Consider the following 19,722-nt stretch of genomic DNA (forward strand, 5'->3'; position numbering starts at 1 on the left):
ATACATGTAAATAAAAAAGCAATAACAGACACCTAGAATTGCAAGCATGATTCAGACTTCTGGATTATTTAAAAATGTCTTCTTATTAGCTGCTCCCTGCTGTTCAGCTCAGGCCTCAGTAAAATAACATAGCATTTGGGGATAAAGATGCAGCCCAGTAACCCACAACTGGAGGCCAAGATGGAGAAGATCTCCACAGCCACCATGTATTTGCCCTTGGTGCTCAAGTAGGTTGGAACAAAGGAGAGCCACACACTGCAAAAGACCAACATGCTGAAGGTGATGAATTTGGCTTCATTGAAACTGTCAGGCAACTTTCTAGCTAGGAAAGCCACCGTGAAGCTCACAATGGCCAGCAGACCCATGAATCCCAGGACACAATAAAACATGAGAGTGGAGCCTTCATTACATTCTAGTATTATTTCTTCAGTCATTGAGTGCATGTCAACATCTGGGAAAGGAGGAGAAGTGGTCAGCCATATGCTACAGATTGTGGCTTGAATAAGGGAGCAGGAAAGAACAATGGAGCTGGCCAATTGTTTCCCCAGCCACTTCCTCATGCTGGACCCTGGCTTGGTGGCCATGAAAGCCAGAACCACAATGGTGGTTTTGGACAATATGCACGAAATGGCCACTGAGAAGATCATGCCAAAAGCAGTTTGACGAAGGAGACAGGTGACTTCCTCAGGCTGGCCAATGAAGAGCAGAGCACAAAGGAAGGAGAGCAGGAGGAAAAGGAGGAGAATATAAGTGAGGTTGCGGTTGTTGGCTTTAACTATGGGAGTATCTCTGTGCTTTGTGAATATTTGAAGCACCAAAGCTGTGATGCAGGAAAAGAAGAGGGCCAACGTGGCCAAACTGATCCCCAACGGTTCTCCATAAGACAAGAATGTTTTGTCTTTGGGGAGGCAGCCGTCCCCTTCATTGTTTGCATACTGATCTCCAGGGCATTCTACACAGTCGTCCATATCTGAAAGAAAAAGAAATAAACATCTTATTTTTAAAAAAGTTCTTCTGTCCCCAAATTGGCACAATGCATCTAAGAGATACCAGAATGTATATTGGCTACTTCCATACTTTTTCCCCACTAAAGAAAGGAGCTACTGTAGCACAGGTAAAATTAAAGCGTGTGATGTATTCCTTACCCTCCTTGCTTGAGATCTTCCCTTCTGGACACGGAAGGCAATCATAGCAGCACAATGGCTTTCCTTCCTTCTTGTTCTTTCTATAACCTACATGACAATTCTCATTACACAGAGAAGTGGGTTGTGCCTGTTCATAAATGAAAGAAGGAAATAGTTTGGAACTTATCTTCAAATAGTAAAAATGACAGTTAAGCAATAGCTTCCTTTAGGTTTTTTGTTTTATCTGAAGAGGATCTTAAATTCAGCACTAATGGTAGCATTGGAGCCCCTACCATTACTTCAGTACCTTTGCCTTTATGAAAGTATTTGAACTTCTTCAGAGATTAGCGTGGCAATATCTTATCAGATTAGAAAATGTTCTGGTGAAAGCTTATTGGGTCACTATCTCATATAGAAATCGCTGAATTATTTTTGACTTATACGTGCAATAGAAATTATTGAAATTGTGTCCCATCCTGGTAGTCTAACCACTGTTCCTTTAGCTTTGAATATGCGAACTATGCTTCCAATGGTTTCTCTGGCAACATTCAGTGCTTTGCGTTCATTTTGTATATCTTTTTTGTGAAGGGTGATGATCTCTTCTCTCATCTTCTTGGACCATTCTCCTGACTTAGAAATATGGCTACCATATTTCATATATAGCAACATTTGACACTCAACAAATCCCTTGTGAGTTCAAGTATTTCATGAGTTCCAGCTGAAAGTCTGTAAATTTTGATAATAAACCTGTTTTGCAATGGGGGTTGAATAACTTTGATTGCTGCTGTAATTGTTGGCTTTTGATGGATTCTTGCAGTGTTGTTTGCTTGCAGAGTTACCTACCTTCTTCATCACCTGTATGTGTCTTATAATTTACTTTTGCAGAGCCAGGTGCTAAAAATAATACTTTGTACCTGGGGTTTCTGTGAACATTCACTGTTAATCATTTAGCTCAGCAGCCAATGTAAGGGAATGTGTTTGGTATGTCTACCATAATGCTGCAAACCAATGAGAAGGTTAAAATAATGGATTGACTGTGCCTGGAGTAATTGTGGGTACAAATTAGGGCTGTGGAACAGATTCACTCAAATCTGAAACTGAATCAGGCTGATTCTGCAGGAAAGGAGGGCAGCATCTGCAAAGAGCAGCACAGAGCTCTTTGCAACAGAGCTTTCAAATAGCCCCACACTGCACTTTGGATATGTGTGTCTGCTCCAAGCAGGGGAACACATGAGTGCAGTCAAATTGAGCAGGATTGAGCCTGCTAATGAGTAGAGGGTCCAATCCTGCTGTCTTCTTCACCAGGGGGTACCTAGAAAGATTAAATCTTTTTTTTTAAAAAAAGAATATTTATTAAAGTTTCCAATAGTTTCAAAAATATGGTAAAATTAAGGTTTTTGTTGATAAGATGTTTGAAAAAGGAATTGGATAAGGATTTGCTGAACCAACAATTTGAATTGGAATACAAAAAAGGGAGGTATGAGGAGGTCTGGGAAATAAGTTAATGAAAAATAAGTAACGGAAATTTTATGTGTTTTTAATCATTTTTACTTTTGTATGTATGTTATTTTTTCTTTTTTTCTTATTTTTGTATGTATGTTATTTTTTCTTCTTTTTCTCTTTGATTTTTATTGAAAGATTAAATCTTTCTGCTTTTGACCATATTGTCTGAAAGAAGTTGATTTTGCCCCAGGTATTTTCTGACCCAGCCCCAGAATGGGTTGGGGCCCTGTTCACAATCTTGAGAATGAAGGAAGGAACAATAATAATATGTATATACTAATTAAAAGACATATTGGGCTTCCTCAAATTTCATTGACTAGTGACAGTTTCTTTATAGCTGAGACACTTCTGCAAATAGACATAGAAACAAGATAGCTTTCCTTTTATCAGTGCTACAGCCTGATATTAATCAATTCTTACCTGGTTGAACCAGTTGGGCCACATGATACCATCATCATGAATGGTTAACCTCTTTTCTGGGGGAGCTTGTGGGTCCATTGTTCCAACTTTGACTCTCAGAAATGACTGATTTGGGAATGTGACCCAATTTATTATATCAAATCCAGCTACTAATTCCCCATTTTGTTCAAACGAAACTTCTTCCCCAGCACTATTATTAAATGAAACACTTCCCAGAAAGTGGTGGAGCTAAGTTTGAAGAGGAAAATGGAAAATAATGAAGATGCCAAATATAAGTAAATAGTAGTAATATTTGTACAAATAGAGTGCTTATCTTTAGCATTTAAGAGGTATAGTTCATGGTCTCTTTAAAAGATGCATGCTAGTGTCTTACTTTCTCTGTCTTTAATGAGTCTCTTTCTTCAAAAATGAGCAGTGCTGCTTTCTAGAAAAAGAGGTGCTGGAACTCACCACAAACACCTCCCTCGTTCCCTTGGAATGGATTGGCGCCACCCTGAGAGGGGAGAGAACTGAGTTCCAGCGAGTTCTGGCTGGAAAAAGCCCTGTAGTAATGTTTATTGTGGTGGTAAGATGTGGTTCTTTTAAGAATTACAGTAAGTCTTGACCTAAATTTCATAGAACTTAGACCACAAATATTAGACAGGACGTTCCTTCAGATAGGTCAGGGGTCGGCAATGTGCGGCCCATGGGCTGGATGCGGCCCATGAAGACTCTTTTACCAGCCCACAAACTGCCCCCAAACCAAGCTGCCCACTCGGCGAGTCCCCCATGCGCTGTGCTAAAGCAGAACAGCGTGGTGTGGGGACTCACCAAGCAGTGCCAGAAAGCACATCTGCGCAAATGCAGATGCCGAAAATCACTTCTGCGCAGTCATGATTTTCGGCATCTGGGCATGCACAGAAGCGATTTCTGGTGCCACTGACATGCGCAGACAAGATTTCCGGCATCACGCTGTGCCACTACGGCCCACAGACAATCTCCGTGGGAGTGATCCGACCCATGGCCGATAAACCTTGCTGACCCCTGAGATAGGTGGATAACCTGTGTAGATAAGCTGCTCATCACTTTCCTGGAATGTTTCCAGGAAAACAGCGCTGCCTTTGTACAAATAGCGATAGCATGATGTCCTGTACCTAGCCATCTGTCCTGTACCTAGCCACCCCAAGGAGAACTGAATCCACTTTAAAGTAATGGCAGCATTTCATCCACTATGTTTTCCTAACCATTAGTGGATAGTTACCTTCTCCCAGAGAGAAAAGTGGAATGGGTTTCCCCTACTGAAGAGGTATTCAAGAAAAATCCCCCTTTTAGCTCAGCTCCAGAGTTGATTACAGACATCTGTATTAACTGGAAGACGACATTACCTGCCATGGCTGTTGATCTGTAAGTTTCCCTCTTGCTCCACCTGCCATTGCTCTGCAATTTAATTTGGTGGACTGCATGGTGTGCAAAGCATGTGCCAAAATATAGATTGCATTGTAGATGCTGTAGCTGTGGGCTGTCATGCTCATTTCAAAAACAGACCCAGGCAGGCTCTCAATATTCTCCTCCCCAGTGCACAGTTTGCCATCTTTCTTCTCTGAAGCAGAATCATTAAAACCACAATTAAATGCCTCTTCCCAGAAAACCCTGAGAAAGCCATCTTCTTTTTCCAAGGTAGGCTTTCTCATCTGAATAAATTTCTGGAATCCTGGAAGATCCTTAGAGTGAACTGCAAAGGACAGAGCCCCATGGAGGAATGTGATGTCCCAACCTCTTTGAATGGGAAATGAGGTGAAATCCATCTGGGCTGTCATAATCCAGACTTTTGTATTTCCTTGCATTGACACATAGTTTGTTCCTGCAAGTGTGGGTATCATTCTCATTACCATAATTGTATGAATTTCAGCATGTACAACCACAGCATTGGCAGTGCTTCCCACAAGAATGTTCATTGTTTTCGAACCTTCTTCCACCATTTCATCAAACTCACCAGAAGAGGTAGCCTTAGGGAAACTTCCTATAAAATCAAAGCAGATACCCTTCTGGGCAAACATGGGGAGAACATTTTGTACAAATCTCTCTCCACTGTCCTCATGGAGATGAAAAAGCACACCAATCCACACCCAACGGAAATGCAGCAGTAACTGGAGGATCCCCTCGTATTGCTGAGTCCCATCTGGGAATATCCAGTGGGTGAAAAGAGCTTGAACGTCATTAGTCGTCACTGGAGAAGAGCCATAGATGAGCTAAAGAAGGTCATTGTTAAAATCAAGGGAGGAAAGGTGATAACAAATGGTGATATCAAAACACCAGTTAGACTCAAAACCAAGTTTCTATATAATAACCAGGGGGATTCAGCATTTTGTTTATTTCTGTTAGTTCAGAATTTGCCTTGGTTTGTATGGGTGCATCATCTGTTTCTGCAATACCATAATGTTGTGATTTTTAACATTCACAGTCACTTGGCTGTGCTTCCCATAACAACTATGATCATTTTCGATCCTTTCTGCCAAATCTCTTTGAACTCACTAGAAAAAGAGTTAGTTTATGGATTTTTTCTATAAAATCAGACACAGGAACATTTTTTTTTTTGTACAAATAGCCCTAAATTGTCACCCATCAGATAAACCACCCCATTCCACATCCTTGTGAAATTTAACTGTTGCTGAGCTCCAGGTGAGAACACGTGTTGGAAAAAACCAGCTTGGATGTTATCATTCGTTACAGGGTAAGACCCATACATGAGACAAATACGATATATTTGAAAAACAAGAGAGGACCATTTATACCATATGGTGATATGTGTGATGGCCTGGGACTCGGGCTCAGACTTGGAACCAGAAGAGTCTCAGTATGCACCGGATCCTTTGCCTCAGGCAACATCTGAACCAAGTCTGGGGCCTGATCCTGAAGAGTCCCAGTCTGCACAGGTTCCTCTGCGACAAACCACAGCAGGGTCCTGAGCCTGCCCTGGCTCCAGATGCAGGGATGTCCTTGTTGCCTCCAGCTGGGCCATCACTTCCAGCTGCTCCACTACCGGTTGGGTCAGGGGAGACTGAGGCAGCCCCTGGTCTAGTAACCCACCGATGTCTCCTGAGCTGCAGAGACTGAGGTCTGAGAGGAGAGACCTGAGTACTCTCAGGAGGAGTGCTTGCGAAACAGGGAGGTGAGTCACCGGGGGATCAGGACCAGCCATTGCCCCGACAAAGATAAAAGGCTGCTGGACCCCACCCTAGGTTGTGGAAGCAACACTGCTGTGTGCCAGATCCTGCCTGAGATCCTGTACCTGTCCTTGTCTGGTTTCCTGCCTCAGGTCCTGCCTTGGCCCTGTCAGACTGACTCCTAGTGGAACCTTTGGATTCTGGTCCAGTCCTGGACCGCGTTTCATGGGTTGCCCCTGGGCCCAGCACAATATGAAACATCACTTCGATGCAAATCCAAATTTCAGTTTTAATTTGATCAACGTTCATTAATCTGAAAGTGTGACAGACAGCAGAGTCAGACCAGAGTCTGGGGGTGCAGTGCCCCTCAATTCCAGCAGAGGGCTGGAGCATCTCTCTGATTGGCTACCAAGACAGCCAGTCAGAAAGGGGGTGGAGCCAGCAGTTTGGGAGGGAAAATAAAAGGAGCCGTTTCTGGAAGAGAGGGATCAGATGGTTTAGCTGATAGTTTTATTGGAGAGAGAAGACTTGGTTCTGAGCTGTGCATAACATCCACCCTGAGGAAAATGTCTATAGCAAGAGAAAGGAGCCTCTGGGTTTAGAAAACACCACAGTGTGTAGAGTATTGTAACATTAATATTATAGTTTTATTCATATTGGTAAGCAAAAATTATCCTGATGTGAATGGATGTTGAGATGGGATTATATAATTGTTAAAATCTGTTTTTGAGAGTAAAATGGAAGGGGGGGGGAGAGGCTGGAGGTCCCGGTTTTCTCTACCTAGGCTTGTGAAATGGACTTGACAAAGTACTGATAAAGCCAAAATAACACCTTCCTTGGTCGGAAAGGACTTTTTGTTTTGGAATTGATCCTGTCTGCTTGGGTCTCCTTCCAGTCAGGAGGAGAGAGATCTCCTAGAAAGAGAAGACACCCAAACCCGTTAAGAGGGCTGGAGAGATCCCCTGGGGCTGTTGTGCTATTTGGAGAACCTCAGGAGTGGGATTGATAGAAGGTGGGGAAACAGACAGAAATACTACCTTGAGTAAGAACCAAAGTCTGAAACTGTAACACCTATGCAATGAGGTTTAAGAAACTGAAGTAATGAAACCGGAAATGAGCCGATTGTTTAAACAACTGTAACAATAACAACTGAAAATAAGCAACTGCCATTTTAAATAAGCTGTACGTTCACTACCTTGTTTTGAAGCCCATAACATCCACTAAATTGAATATTAATAAGTTAACTGTTTGCTGAAATAACTTTATCTCCTGATGCATCTTTTGTCTTACCAACTTTATTCTGCAAAATAAATCTTTCTTATTTGTTCAGCTTCTGCCTGAAGTTGACCTTTATCTCACACATGCTAGATAACCCATGGTGGTTATAGAGTTTAACAGAGGGGGGGGGGTCTGCTTCAAAAGGATTCCAATATCATTTATTTCTGTTGATTTGGAATGTTAAAGTTATCTTGGGAAATATGTAAGTGATTTTTCATCAGGCATAGCAAACACACAGTTGTGCTACCACAGGCAGCAGACGTTTTGTTACAGTCCTGCACAGGATTAAAGTCTCCAATGAGGAATTCTTCCACCTGGTTTTTAAGGAGGTTTGGAACTGAAGCAGACATATTTTCCACAACCTACATTTTTGGTTGATAAATACCAACCCATATTTTGTTCTTCAGTTACCAGCATGCAACCCAAGGCGACATAGTCAAAGGCAACTGTAAATGGCTTTCATGATGACCCATGTTCCATGCAGACCTCTTACTCTTGGCATCTTGTACATGGACAGGATGGTTGACATGTGGAGACATAAATCAGAGGGTGGCCCCCCAATGACCGCCTTTGGAGTCTCCTGAACATCACACTCGTAGTTGGGGAGGAGTCTTTCTTGGCTAGAGAGAAGTTCCATGGAGGCTTGGTAGATGCAGCTTGGACTGAAATGGCTGTTATAGATGTGGAAACCCAGAGACATATTGGGCAAGATCTGGGGATTTTCATTTATCTCTTTCACAGCAAATGCCAAAGCCAGGATATGCTGGTAGAGTTGTGTCATTGGTCTGCATGGAGAGTAATGTATACATCAATTCACATTCACAAGCATAGAAATATATGGACATATTGAAACACAAAGTGAATGGAGATGTTACTTTTTATGGTGCCTTGCAAACTTTTTTTTTTAAAAAAGCCTGGACACTGGCACAGTAGTACCTCAGGTTACATACGCTTCAGGTTACAGACTCCGCTAAGCCAGAAATAGTACCTTGGGTTAAGAACATTGCTTCAGGATGAGAACAGAAATCGTGCTCCGGCGGCGCGGTGGCATTAGGCCCCATTAGCTAAAGTGGTGCTTCAGGTTAAGAACAGTTTCAGGTTAAGAATGGACCTCCAGAACGAATTAAGTTCTTAACCCGAGGTACCACTGTATAAGCTTACCATATAAGAAGAAGTTTATCATACACTGCAGAAGTGGGTTTGAGATACCAGATCTGCCCCCGTATCTCATAAACACAGAACTACGTGGAAGGAAAAGGGTGGTAGTAATCATCATACACTCATGGCCAATATTGTGAAAAACATTTTGGAAATTATGTCTGTATCTTTGGCTCATAACATCAGCACTATTTATATTAATACCATAAAGCCACTTCTGCCCAGCAGGGGAGGTGGGGTTGAGGTTGAATGACCTCCCCACGCCATCGGGGGAATCCCCGGCCGCGTCACCCCCTGGCCAGCCAATCGGTTGGCTTTGGGGGCATGGCCTACCCTATTTAAGGCAGGCGCAGCCGGGGATCTCCCTCTTTGCCCGCTCACCAGCTGCTCTGCCATCTCCAATTCCTTGAAAGATTCCATCAAAGGTGTCTCTGAAAAAAATTACTCATCACTTGGGAAGACAGGCAAACTATTGCCAGTGTACTGGAAGAAGCAAAGACCACCGGTGTCAAAGCATTGGTTCTTCAACATCAATTTTGTTGGCCAGGTCATGTTGCCTGATTATTATCTTCCAAAGCAACTACTCTATTCCAAACTTTAAAATGGAAAGCGTCATGCTGGTGGTCAACAAAAGAGGTTTAAAGACTCTCTCAAGGCAAATCTTAGACTCTCTCAAGGCAAATCTTAGTATAAACACAGACAATTGGGAAATACTGGCCTGTGAGAGCTCCAGTTGGAGAACAGCCTTTACCAAAGGTGTCATGGGCTTTGAAGACACTTGAACTCAGGACGAAAGTGAGAAACATTCTAAGAGGAAGGCATGTTTGGCAAACCCTCACCATGATCAAATCCTGCCTGGAAATCTATGTCCTTACTGTGGAAGGACGTGTGGATCCAGAATTGGCCTCCACAGTCACTTACGGACTCACAATCTTACTCAGCTACAAGTGGTTGCCAAAGCAAGCAAACAGCGAAATAAAAAAGTTATGCACAGAAAACCATGAAAAAGGGTATTTCATAACTTTTCACCATTTCTGCTAGTGTAGAAACTTTCTGCTGCAATTACAGTCCTACAATGGCACCCCTGAAGTAAACCAAAGTTTCTAATTCACCAGGTGTTTTAATGAGAAACCAAGATTGTATGTTTCTAAAAATTGTGCTTTATTCCTTGGCTGCTTCTGACTAAAAAGTTTATTTAATCAGCACCATAGCTTTTCTGCTGGATTCAGGTCAGGGCTAGTCAACACACTTTCTGGCATTATATTCTGTATTAGACTATCTTTCTAATGATATACTGTAGAAGTTCATTCTATGTTATACTGTTCTTATGAGCCGTCAAACCTTAGAAATACAGCTTTTCCTGAAGTTTTCCACAATTCTGACCACTTGTGTAATGAGCATAACCTTCATCATATGTGAAATGCAGAAATATATTTGTTACAGATATACGTTATGGTTTTAAACACACACACACACAGACACACACACATTTCCTTACAGAATGGCATCGAAGAATTCAGGTGTAGGAGGTTCATCGAAGGCTATTCTTGAAATTATATACATTTGAGACATAATACCGGCAATAACAACATCTCCAGACTGGAAATATTTGTGAAGAATAGGAAGAGGGTCACTGATGGAACACGAAGCAACAGCAGCCTTGCACTCATCTGGAGGAAACAGTAGTGACGCCAGCATCATGGAAAGTACCATCCTGCACAGAGCATGGTAGGAGCAAGAGGAAACTTGCACACAGTCTGAGGCAGCAGCACAAATACCAAGACTGCAAATATTACCATGTTGCAGGGAATTTTGTAGGCGACAATTCATCTCTTTGCACATTGTCATCTGAGTGATACTGAGCAGCAAAGTCTCATCTCACTGGGATGGTTACAAAAGCCAGATTTTTGCAGGGAAAAGAAGGAGTGATCAGTCTGACAGAGCCCTTGGTGTAAGGCCAAAGTCTGAACATCACAGGAGATATTAATAGTATCTGCAACTCTTGATTCGTAGTTTTCATGCAGCTACTGAACTCCCCAGAGAGTCAAAGAAATGATTGTGATTACTTTGATAATTACAGGAGACTTAATCAGCTTCTCAGTGATTTAGGGGTGGGGAGCATTTTTATCATATCACAGCCAAAGTCTCAGCTGGTCCTCCTTAGTGGGGAGAACAATATGAGTTTAAGGAGACTCAGAAAAAAGAGAGAGAAAAGGTTACCCAAAAAATTACATAAGAAGAAAGTATATTATAAAAGAATAACTGTTTTGCAGCAAAATGTTCAAAGAGGTAAAAAGAACCTTTGCACAACACTTAAATCAAGTCTGTTATCCATTTTATCAACAACAGAAATCCAGTACATTAACTAACACCGTATGGACAGACCATAATTTTCAGTTGAGAGCCAGTTTGATGTAATGGTTAGAGTGTTGGACATGGGAGACCAGGGTTCGAATCCCCACTTAGCCATGAAGCTCACTGGGTGACCTTGGGAAGATCACAGCCTCTTAGCCTAACCTCCCTCAGAGCGTTCTTGTGAGGATGAAATGGGAGAAGAACCAATGGTATATTAGAATCTTTCTCTAGGAGTTTTAAAATGCTTAAAACACCACTATAGCAATCAATTCTGACCAAGTTATGTCCAAAGGGGAAATGCTATAGTATTCTTCATATCATGAATACTTTTAATTCTACTTTCTTGTGCTAAAAATGGTAGGCTGTGAGTTTTTTTAACTAAACTGACCTCCGTCAATTTTTGAGGCCTAAAGCTTTATTGTAAACATTATTGATCTTGTCATCTTGTGGGGCACTTGATCTGAGAGGTGACCTGGATCCTCATCTCCCACATCCCATGTGGGCCACAGGTGACCTGGGGATGGGACAGCATACCTCTCCATCATCCAAGGTCACAGAGACATCAGAGAACCTATTTTCCTCACATGAATGATCAGCTGGTCCTTGGGGCTGAAACTCAGCAAACATGGTGCTCTGCAAGCTCCTGCTATCAGCTGATCTATGGAGCCGCACGGTGCTACATATGGAGCTATGCAATGCCCCCCCCCCCAAGAGCTGCTTGTTGGGGTTTCCATAGCTTCATGAACACAGCTTTGCAAGCCTGAACTATCAGAACATCATCAGGACTTGTAAAGCCCTTTGCACGGGGTTTTGTAGGTTCCTCTGACAGCTGAAATGTTCTTCAGTCCAGCCACTCTGTATCTGTTCTATGTGGAGAAGATAAATTCAGAGAATCTGGGTCTCATTTGTAGGCAGAGGAGGACCAATGGGTAACAAATGTCATTCAGCATCTTAATTGTCGATAATGTTCTGCCATGTTATACAGGCTTTTGCAGCTATATTCTGAGATCAGCAGCCTTTCTTGATTACACATAAATAAATACAATATAGCTTTTACCTAAATATAGTATAGCCTTGGCAGAAGTTACGTGTTTCACACCGATGTTCTCTCCCCATGAAGGAATAAACCTTTAGCACCCTATGAATGGAAGATCAGTGTATTGATAGGATAACAAATTGACAGAACAACTTTATGGGGTTAAAAATGGGTCTCAGCTTTATTGGTTACAGATGTAGGTTGGAGGCTTTTTCTGGGAATGAAAAGGATAAGAGTTCAGAAATCCAAGAAATTACTTTTTCTGCTTTTCATTCAATAAATGCCAGCAAACAATACAATAATTAAAACCATCAACGAAAGGTGATTCCAATTTGCTCCTCAGAATTAAGTGGTCTTTGCTGTTCAAGTCGGGCCTCAGAAGAAGTATGTACAATTTGGGGGCAAAGATACAACCCAGCAAACCTGCGCTGGAGGCCAAGATGCAAAAGACCTCCACAGCCACCATCTGCTTTCCTTTGGTGCTCAGATAAGAGGGAACAAAGGACAGCCAAACGCTGCAGAACACCAACATGCTGAAGGTGATGAACTTGGCTTCGTTGAAACTGTCCGGCAACCTCTTGGCCAGGAAAGCCATAGTGAAGCTGACGATGGCCAGGAATCCCAGATAACCCAGGACAGAATAAAACATCGCGACAGAACCTTCGTTGCATTCCACAATGATTTCCTCCACCAGAGAGTTCATGTCCACATCTGGGAATGGAGGAGCCGTACAGAGCCAAGCAGCACAAATGCTGGTTTGAACGGAGCAGCAAGCAAGAAGAACCGAGTTTGTGAGAGATTTCCCCACCCATTTCCTCATCCTGGATCCTGGTTTGGTGGCCATGAAAGCCAGAACCACCGTGATGGTTTTGGCCAAGACACAAGACACAGCAATGGAGAAGATGATGCCAAAAGCAGCTTGTCGTAAAGAGCAGCTGACTGGGTGAGGCTGGCCAATGAAGAGCAAGGAGCAGAGGAAGCAGAGCAAGAGGGAAAGGAGCAGAGTGTAGGTGAGGTCCCGGTTGTTGGCTTTGACAATGGGAGTGTCCCCATTCCTGGAGAAGACGCCAAGTATCCAAGCTGTGACCAGAGAAAAGACCAGGGCTAAGGAAGCTAAGACGAACCCTAAAGGTTCTGCGTAGGAAAGAAAATGTTGGCGTTTGGGGATGCATTGATCTCTGTCCTTGTTTGGAAATTGGTCATCTTGGCATTGGAAACAATAATCCATATCTGAAAAAAATCAAATGAGTGATATATGAGTTCCAACAAATAAGCGTAAGGAGACATTTTTTTTGGCTCACACACCTAAAACTAACCACTCCTAAGATGTAGCAGATGATGTCTCCTACCCGTTAGATTTGAAATCATCCTATGTGGACACGAAGCACAATCATAGCAACAAAATGGCAACCCCTCCTTCTTCTTTCTGCTGTAGCCTGGCTGGCAGCGATCATTACACAAGGCAAGGGGCAGCACCTGTGCATAAAAAGAGGAGAAAATGTAGCTCTCTTGTGCCTTGTGAACAAAACAGTTTAACCAAAGAGAGGAGATCAGCTGACTGATTAACGTTATTCCAGAAAGCTGTGTTGTATGTGTAAATAAAGTGTAATGTAAATATTGGGAGTGAATGAGAAGGAATATTGTATTGAATGGAGAGAGGATAGGGAAGACAACAGACTTTGAAATACAGGGAGTTGACAGAGAAGATAAAATAGGAAGCACATATGTTAAACTCGGGACGCGGGTGGCGCTGTGGGTTAAACCACAGAGCCTAGGACAAGTCCATTCGTGGCTGACTCTGGGGTTTCGGCGCTCATCTTGCTTTATAGGCCGAGGGAGCCGACGTACAGCTTCCGGGTCATGTGGCCAGCAGGACTAAGCCGCTGCTGGCAAACCAGAGCAGCGCACAGAAACGCTGTTTACCTTCCCACCGGAGTGGTACCTATTTGTCTACTTGCACTTTGACGTGCTTTCGAACTGCTAGGTTGGCAGGAGCAGGGACCAAGCAACGGGAACTCACCCCGTCGCGGGGATTCGAACTGCTGACCTTCTGATCGGCAAGCCCTAGGCTCTGTGGTTTAACCCACAGTGCCACCTGTGTCCCAGACTTGGGTTATATTTCAACAATATTTCTACATTTCCTTATTATTTGTATTCTTAATAAAAATAACTCATTTTCAAAAACCATTAGTCCCACCTGATTAAAAGATCTGTGCCATGTGATGGCTCCCTCATCCATGCTGAAGTCTACATATTGTGAATCTTGTGGAACTATCTTTCCTACTTTCACTCGGGAGAAGGTTTGGTTTGGAAAAATAACCCAGTTAATAATATCAAATCCACCTGCTAGCTCCCCATTCTCATCAAAGGACACTAAGTCACCAGCACTGTTGTTGAAGGAGATACTCCTCAAGAACGAGTGCAGCTAGACAGAAGAAAACAAAGGCAAAGTTTAAAAAAGGAGAGCTTTTATGGGTTATAGAAACAAGAAGAATCCATCAATGTATTTCACACAATGCAAAGAAGTCCTAAACGATGCAGTCTGCAAAATTTGGAGCACCTAAGTATTTCTAGGAAGTACAGCTGGTCTGCCACTTGCGTGAGGGTTCAGCTCTGGGGTCCGTGTGCAAAGGCAAAATGGTGCCACGTCAGGAAGCCCTGGAACTGCCCCTCCTGGAAGGTGGGAGTGCAGGGAGAGAGGGAAAACAAAATGGAGAGCAGCTCATGGAGGGTTTTCCCTGCTCACCATTTCTTTGTTTACTTTTTTTTAAAGAATATTTATTAAAGTTTTCAATGATAATACAATAAAAATCAAAAAGAAAAAAGAAAAGAAATATAACAAAAATAAAAATAATTTAAAAACACACAAAATTTCCGTTACTTATTTCCATTAACTTATTTCCCAGACCTCCTCGTACCTCCCTTTTTTGTATTCCAATTCAAATTGTTAGTTCAGCAAATTCTTATCAATAAATTTTAACCTAATTCTAAACCTTTTTTTCCCCATATTCTCTGCATTACAGCTGGAAACCACTTAATTTCTATCCAACATCATTCTAACATTCATTGATTTTGCAGTGTTTCTGTAGATAGTCTTTAAATTTCTTCCAATCTTCTTCCGCCGACTCTTCTCCCTGGTCTCTGATCCGAGACCATTTCTTTGTTTACTTTTCCCCACCAATGTAAATTGACCTTAACTTGCAGGTCCACTATAATCAATGAACTTCACTGGAAGGGAGTTAAAAAACTTGCCAGGTAACCACGTTTGAAAATAGCCCCATATGTTCCTCTTTAGTGCAGAAACAAATGCAAGTTCTAGATAATAGTTGGTCCTGGTAGACAAAATGGATGGGCAGTCATGGGTAGAAACAAACTTTAGTATTTTCAAACATATTCTTAATTCTTAATAATGATCCTTTCTCAACTTTGCAAAGGTTTACTCTGAACAGGAAATCTTACCTGCCAAGGTTGCAGTTTTGGAGGATCAAGCCCACCTCCGCCTGCCATCATTCTGCGTTTTGACCTGGATGAGTGCATCTGATGTAAAGTATGTGCAATGGCATAAACCGCATTATAGATACTGTAACTTTGGCCAGTCATGGTCATTTCAAAAATATGCCCAGGAAGGCTCTCCAGACTCTCATGGCCAGTGCAGGTCTTTGTGTTTTCCTTGTGCCCATTGGAAGAAGAAAATAAACAGTTGAATGCCTGTTGCCAAAAAGCCTGGAGGAAGCCATCTCCCTTTGGAGAGTTGGGGTTCAGGGTCTGAAGGAAGTCTTTAAATCCCTGGACTTTCTCTGTGTGAATTGCAAAAGACAAGGCACCATCAAAGACTTGTATATCGTAAAACCCTTGCATTGTTTCTGAAGAGAAAGCCCACTGGGCTGTCAAAATCCACACAGTGCCTGTAGACTTCTCTGCAATGTCTTCAGGAACTGAATATAAAGATTGCATCCATTTCACAACTGTAATGGTCTCAGGTTCTGCACACATAACTAATATGTGACCTTCTGAGGCCACCAGGAAAGAGGACTTAGCCCGAAGGAGTTCCAAGAAACTACTATCAACTATGCCCCGAGATAAGGCAGGTAGTTTTTCATTGAAAGCCGTACAGACTCCATGCTGGGAAAGCATTGGCACTAAGCTTTGCCTAAAGGTCTCTCCATTTTCATCATCAGATGCCACAATTCCCACCCATGTCCACTGGAAATGTAGAAGTAGCATGACAATCCCTGCATATTGATATTTCTCATTGGGCACCATTCGGTAGAATGTCTGGAGATGCAACTCCGGGCTTCTCACTGGAGCTAATACACAGAAAGCAATCTGGAGGAAGAAATCAATTCCACAAGAATTGGAGAGTTAGATCAAACGCTTATGGTTCAACCCAAGTATCTGCTTGAAGAACAAATCCATGAGAATTTCTCTACTCCTTTATGGATGCATGTTGATTTCACAAGAACATTGTGCATATCTCCAGCAGTTGTTGATGGGGAGGAGAAGCAGGTTTCTCTGACCTCTTGCAACTGGTTTTGTGCAGCTTCCTGGGAGCAGGAAGAAGACTCCTGCTGCTGCATTTGTCCAGTTCCAACCTCCCTGCTGCTTCCCAGTGACACATGGGAGACAAAGTCTGGCAAGCACCAAAGCCCCTCTCCTCCAACCCCTACTGCATAGCTCCCCCACATGATTTTATAATAGCTTTGTATTATTATTTTTTTACCTCCTTGCTCAGAAAAATGAACCAAACAAAAGGAAGTATTGAAAACCAGGAAGATAACTATTATGCCAGAGGCAGAAGAGCTTGACAGCCCCCACACTTGCTATACCTGTGGAATCTTGTATTATTTTTTTTTAAATAATTTTTATTAAGGTTTTCCAAATTAAAACAAATAAAATCCAATTTATAAACTTTTTTCCAATAACCAGGACTTCCCCTCCCCACCCCCTCTTGTATTCCAAATCTTCCAAAAAAGCAATTAAATTCAACAAATTCTTATTCCCAAAATACACTCATCATCATTAACTTAATTTATCCAAATTTCCATCCCCTAAGGTCGATCTATTCCCTTCCACGAGTTCCCCCCTTTCGAATATGATACAGATAAAAATAAAATAAAAACAGACAATAATTTTACAACCTTTGGATTCCAAATTTCCCTCCCCTCTTTCCCTTTTGCGTTCCTCCTATCCCTCCACTTCTAATATCTTCCTGAAGATCCCACATTTCAATAAATCCACATCCCTCTGGTTCTTTACCGGTCTTTTTAAATTACGAGTGTCCAATCATAGAAGGAGTCTATCAAAAAAGGGGCCCATTTCTTCTATCCAGATTTTTATAACCAGGAGTAAAAACTCCAATTTTATATCCATGAGCTTGTCAAATCTGGATATCCCAAATGTTCCCACCCCAGTTCTGTCCAGTTCTTGTTGTTTCCTTGTTCTTGTCAGTCATTCTCCTCCTTTTTACTTCCCTGTTCCCTCACAGAAATGTTCTTTTTCCAAAAGCTTCTAGTGTCTCTGCAGAGGCTTGTTGTTCAAGAGCAAAACATTACATCATGTTCCTTTCATTTTTCAACAGATAAATCCATTGTTTCCAGTAGAGTGTAGCCCTCTGTAGACAAAATAATGTTCCATTTCTGCAGTTTCCCAGGAGATTAAAAGTTCCCTTCAACTGTTCAAGTTTCCCGTCGAAAACACATGCAATATCCCTCAGCTCCTCTAGATGGATTACAGTAACAATGTTCCCTTCCAGATCACATCCACCAGTCCAAATAGCTTGTAGATCCTTATTTGAAACAATTTATATCCAATTTATAACATATGTAACCGGCAGAGTCCTCATAACAAAGTCTCAGTTTTATTATTCCGTTTTGACAGCTCTTGACAGCTGTCAAAACCTCCGTTACTCTTCTCCAGGCATTTTCACGGATCGCTCCGGGGGTTCCGGGGGGGGGGGGGTTGCTTTTTAATACGAATTCCACTTTTCTCCTCCAGCTCAATCTTATAATTTTCCCTCGCGAAGTTGCTAGTTCGGCAAGATAAGGTTCCACTCGATCTTAGTTATCCAGTCCTTTGTTTTGGCTCTTCTACAATTTAGGGGGGGGGCTGACTTCCTTTTTTCCACCTCCCCCGTTCGCTCCTAATTTTAAAAAAATTATCCCTCTTTTTAGTCCATATTCCAATTACTCACGGGTTCTTCTTTTAGATCCAAATTTTCAATAGAAGAAGTCAGCGCTCTCCGCCGGATGGCTCGCGGCTGCGCTCGGCAGGGATAGCAGAGGACTCAAAGCACCACGCTTCTCCCCGGCACCCGATCCGTAGCCTTTAAAAAGGCTCCTTCACGAGTCGGGAGGGCGCTAACGGTGCCAGCCGAGTCTCCATGTCCACGGCCTCCGTGGCCGTGGTTTTTAAGGGTCCCCGCATCGCCGGTGCGGTAGGACCCAGCCCCTGCCGAGCAGGCTCCCTCCGAAGCTCGGAGGGAGCCCGCCATTCGGCGATGGCGCCGACCCGGAAGTCCTATACCTGTGGAATCTTGTAGATGCTTAAGATACTAGCCATGTGGAGGGAGATGTCAGAGTCAAGTCCCCCAATAAAAGCTATCTTACTTTTCTTCTTCTCACATTTGAAGTTGGGGACAATCCCTTCTGCCATGGACAAAAGTTTCAGCGTGTTCTGATAAGTCATCCTTTCTTTTGAGTAGTTCTCATATATGTGAAACCCAAAGGTCATATTCGGTACAATATTAGGGTTCTTATTTATTTCTTTCACAGCAAACACCAGGGAGAGGGTATTCTGGTAGTACTTTGGTATGTCACTAATAAAAGAGTTATACTATATGTCAGAGGTATTCTCCTCCACATAGGTAACTTCCTGGCTCACATGCACGTATATAATTTGCCACATCCTTCCCTTAACTCATTATTTCCTTTCAGCAACCAACGGACACCCATTGGATGAGAAGTTGCCAAGTCAAAAATTCTGACTGGAGCAAAAGTTTGCAACTGCTCTTTTTATTATCCAATATGGTTTACATTGCATAGCAGAGAATATAATCCAAAATCTATGATATTTACGTTTCACAGCATCTGTCAGATTAAATGATTCAGATTGTGAATGTGAGGATCAAGCTTTGCTGCAAAGGAAAACCAAATGTTAATGGTGTGAAAGGAAACACAGAGGGAGCTTGAGAATGAAGTTGGGAGAAGGCAGTGAGAGCCATGGGATCAGGTGATGAGGAAGCAGAACAGGCAGAAGATAGAAACCTCAAGAAGTGGAATCAAGCAATGAAGAAGCCAAGATCACAATGTAAAGAGAAGAAAATATATATTTAACATTCCTACTGGGGAAAAAATCATGTGGAAACGTGTTCTGAGAATGCCATTGTATGTTTGGTGTAATTGTAGCATACATGAGCTCACCAAGGGTACACAATGAAGGATAGAGTTTTTTTACTTACAAGAGTTCATCTATAAGCTTTGTGTTTGGGTGCTCATGGAAATCGATTTCTTCAAACACAAAGTCAAAATAAGAAACAATCCCTCCAATGATTAGGTCCCCTCTCTGATAATTCTGGTATGGAAGTTGGAAAGGCTCCATCATGGTGCATCTAGCAGAGTGTTCCTTGCTCTCAGCTGGAGGCAACTGCAGCCACAGGAAAAGAAGGATCAGCAGCAGAAATGTTCTGATCATCTTGGGGCTGACGGGG

The 19,722-nt window shown here is 42.4% G+C and overlaps 2 protein-coding genes across 2 annotated transcripts in view; both read right to left on the bottom strand.

Moving 5' to 3' along the window:
* LOC309358874 (vomeronasal type-2 receptor 26-like) overlaps window positions 1–19,722 on the bottom strand; it is a gene marked incomplete at both ends in the record, with an annotated part of 208,931 nt that overhangs the window by 86,181 nt on the left and 103,028 nt on the right. The gene's annotated exons all lie outside the window — the stretch shown is intronic.
* On the bottom strand, window positions 69–19,616 carry LOC309358852 (vomeronasal type-2 receptor 26-like; the record flags this gene model as incomplete). The annotated part of the gene is made up of 9 exons (XM_081892122.1): window positions 69–970; window positions 5,143–5,275; window positions 7,962–8,253; window positions 10,125–10,340; window positions 12,566–12,728; window positions 14,361–14,442; window positions 15,726–16,343; window positions 18,540–18,831; window positions 19,474–19,616. 9 exons carry the CDS (start codon window positions 19,614–19,616, stop codon window positions 69–71), a joined length of 2,841 nt encoding a protein of 946 aa, XP_081748248.1.

The sequence above is a fragment of the Podarcis melisellensis genome (genome assembly GCF_964234715.1).
Source record: "Podarcis melisellensis genome assembly, chromosome: 16".
Taxonomy (NCBI): domain Eukaryota; kingdom Metazoa; phylum Chordata; class Lepidosauria; order Squamata; family Lacertidae; genus Podarcis; species Podarcis melisellensis.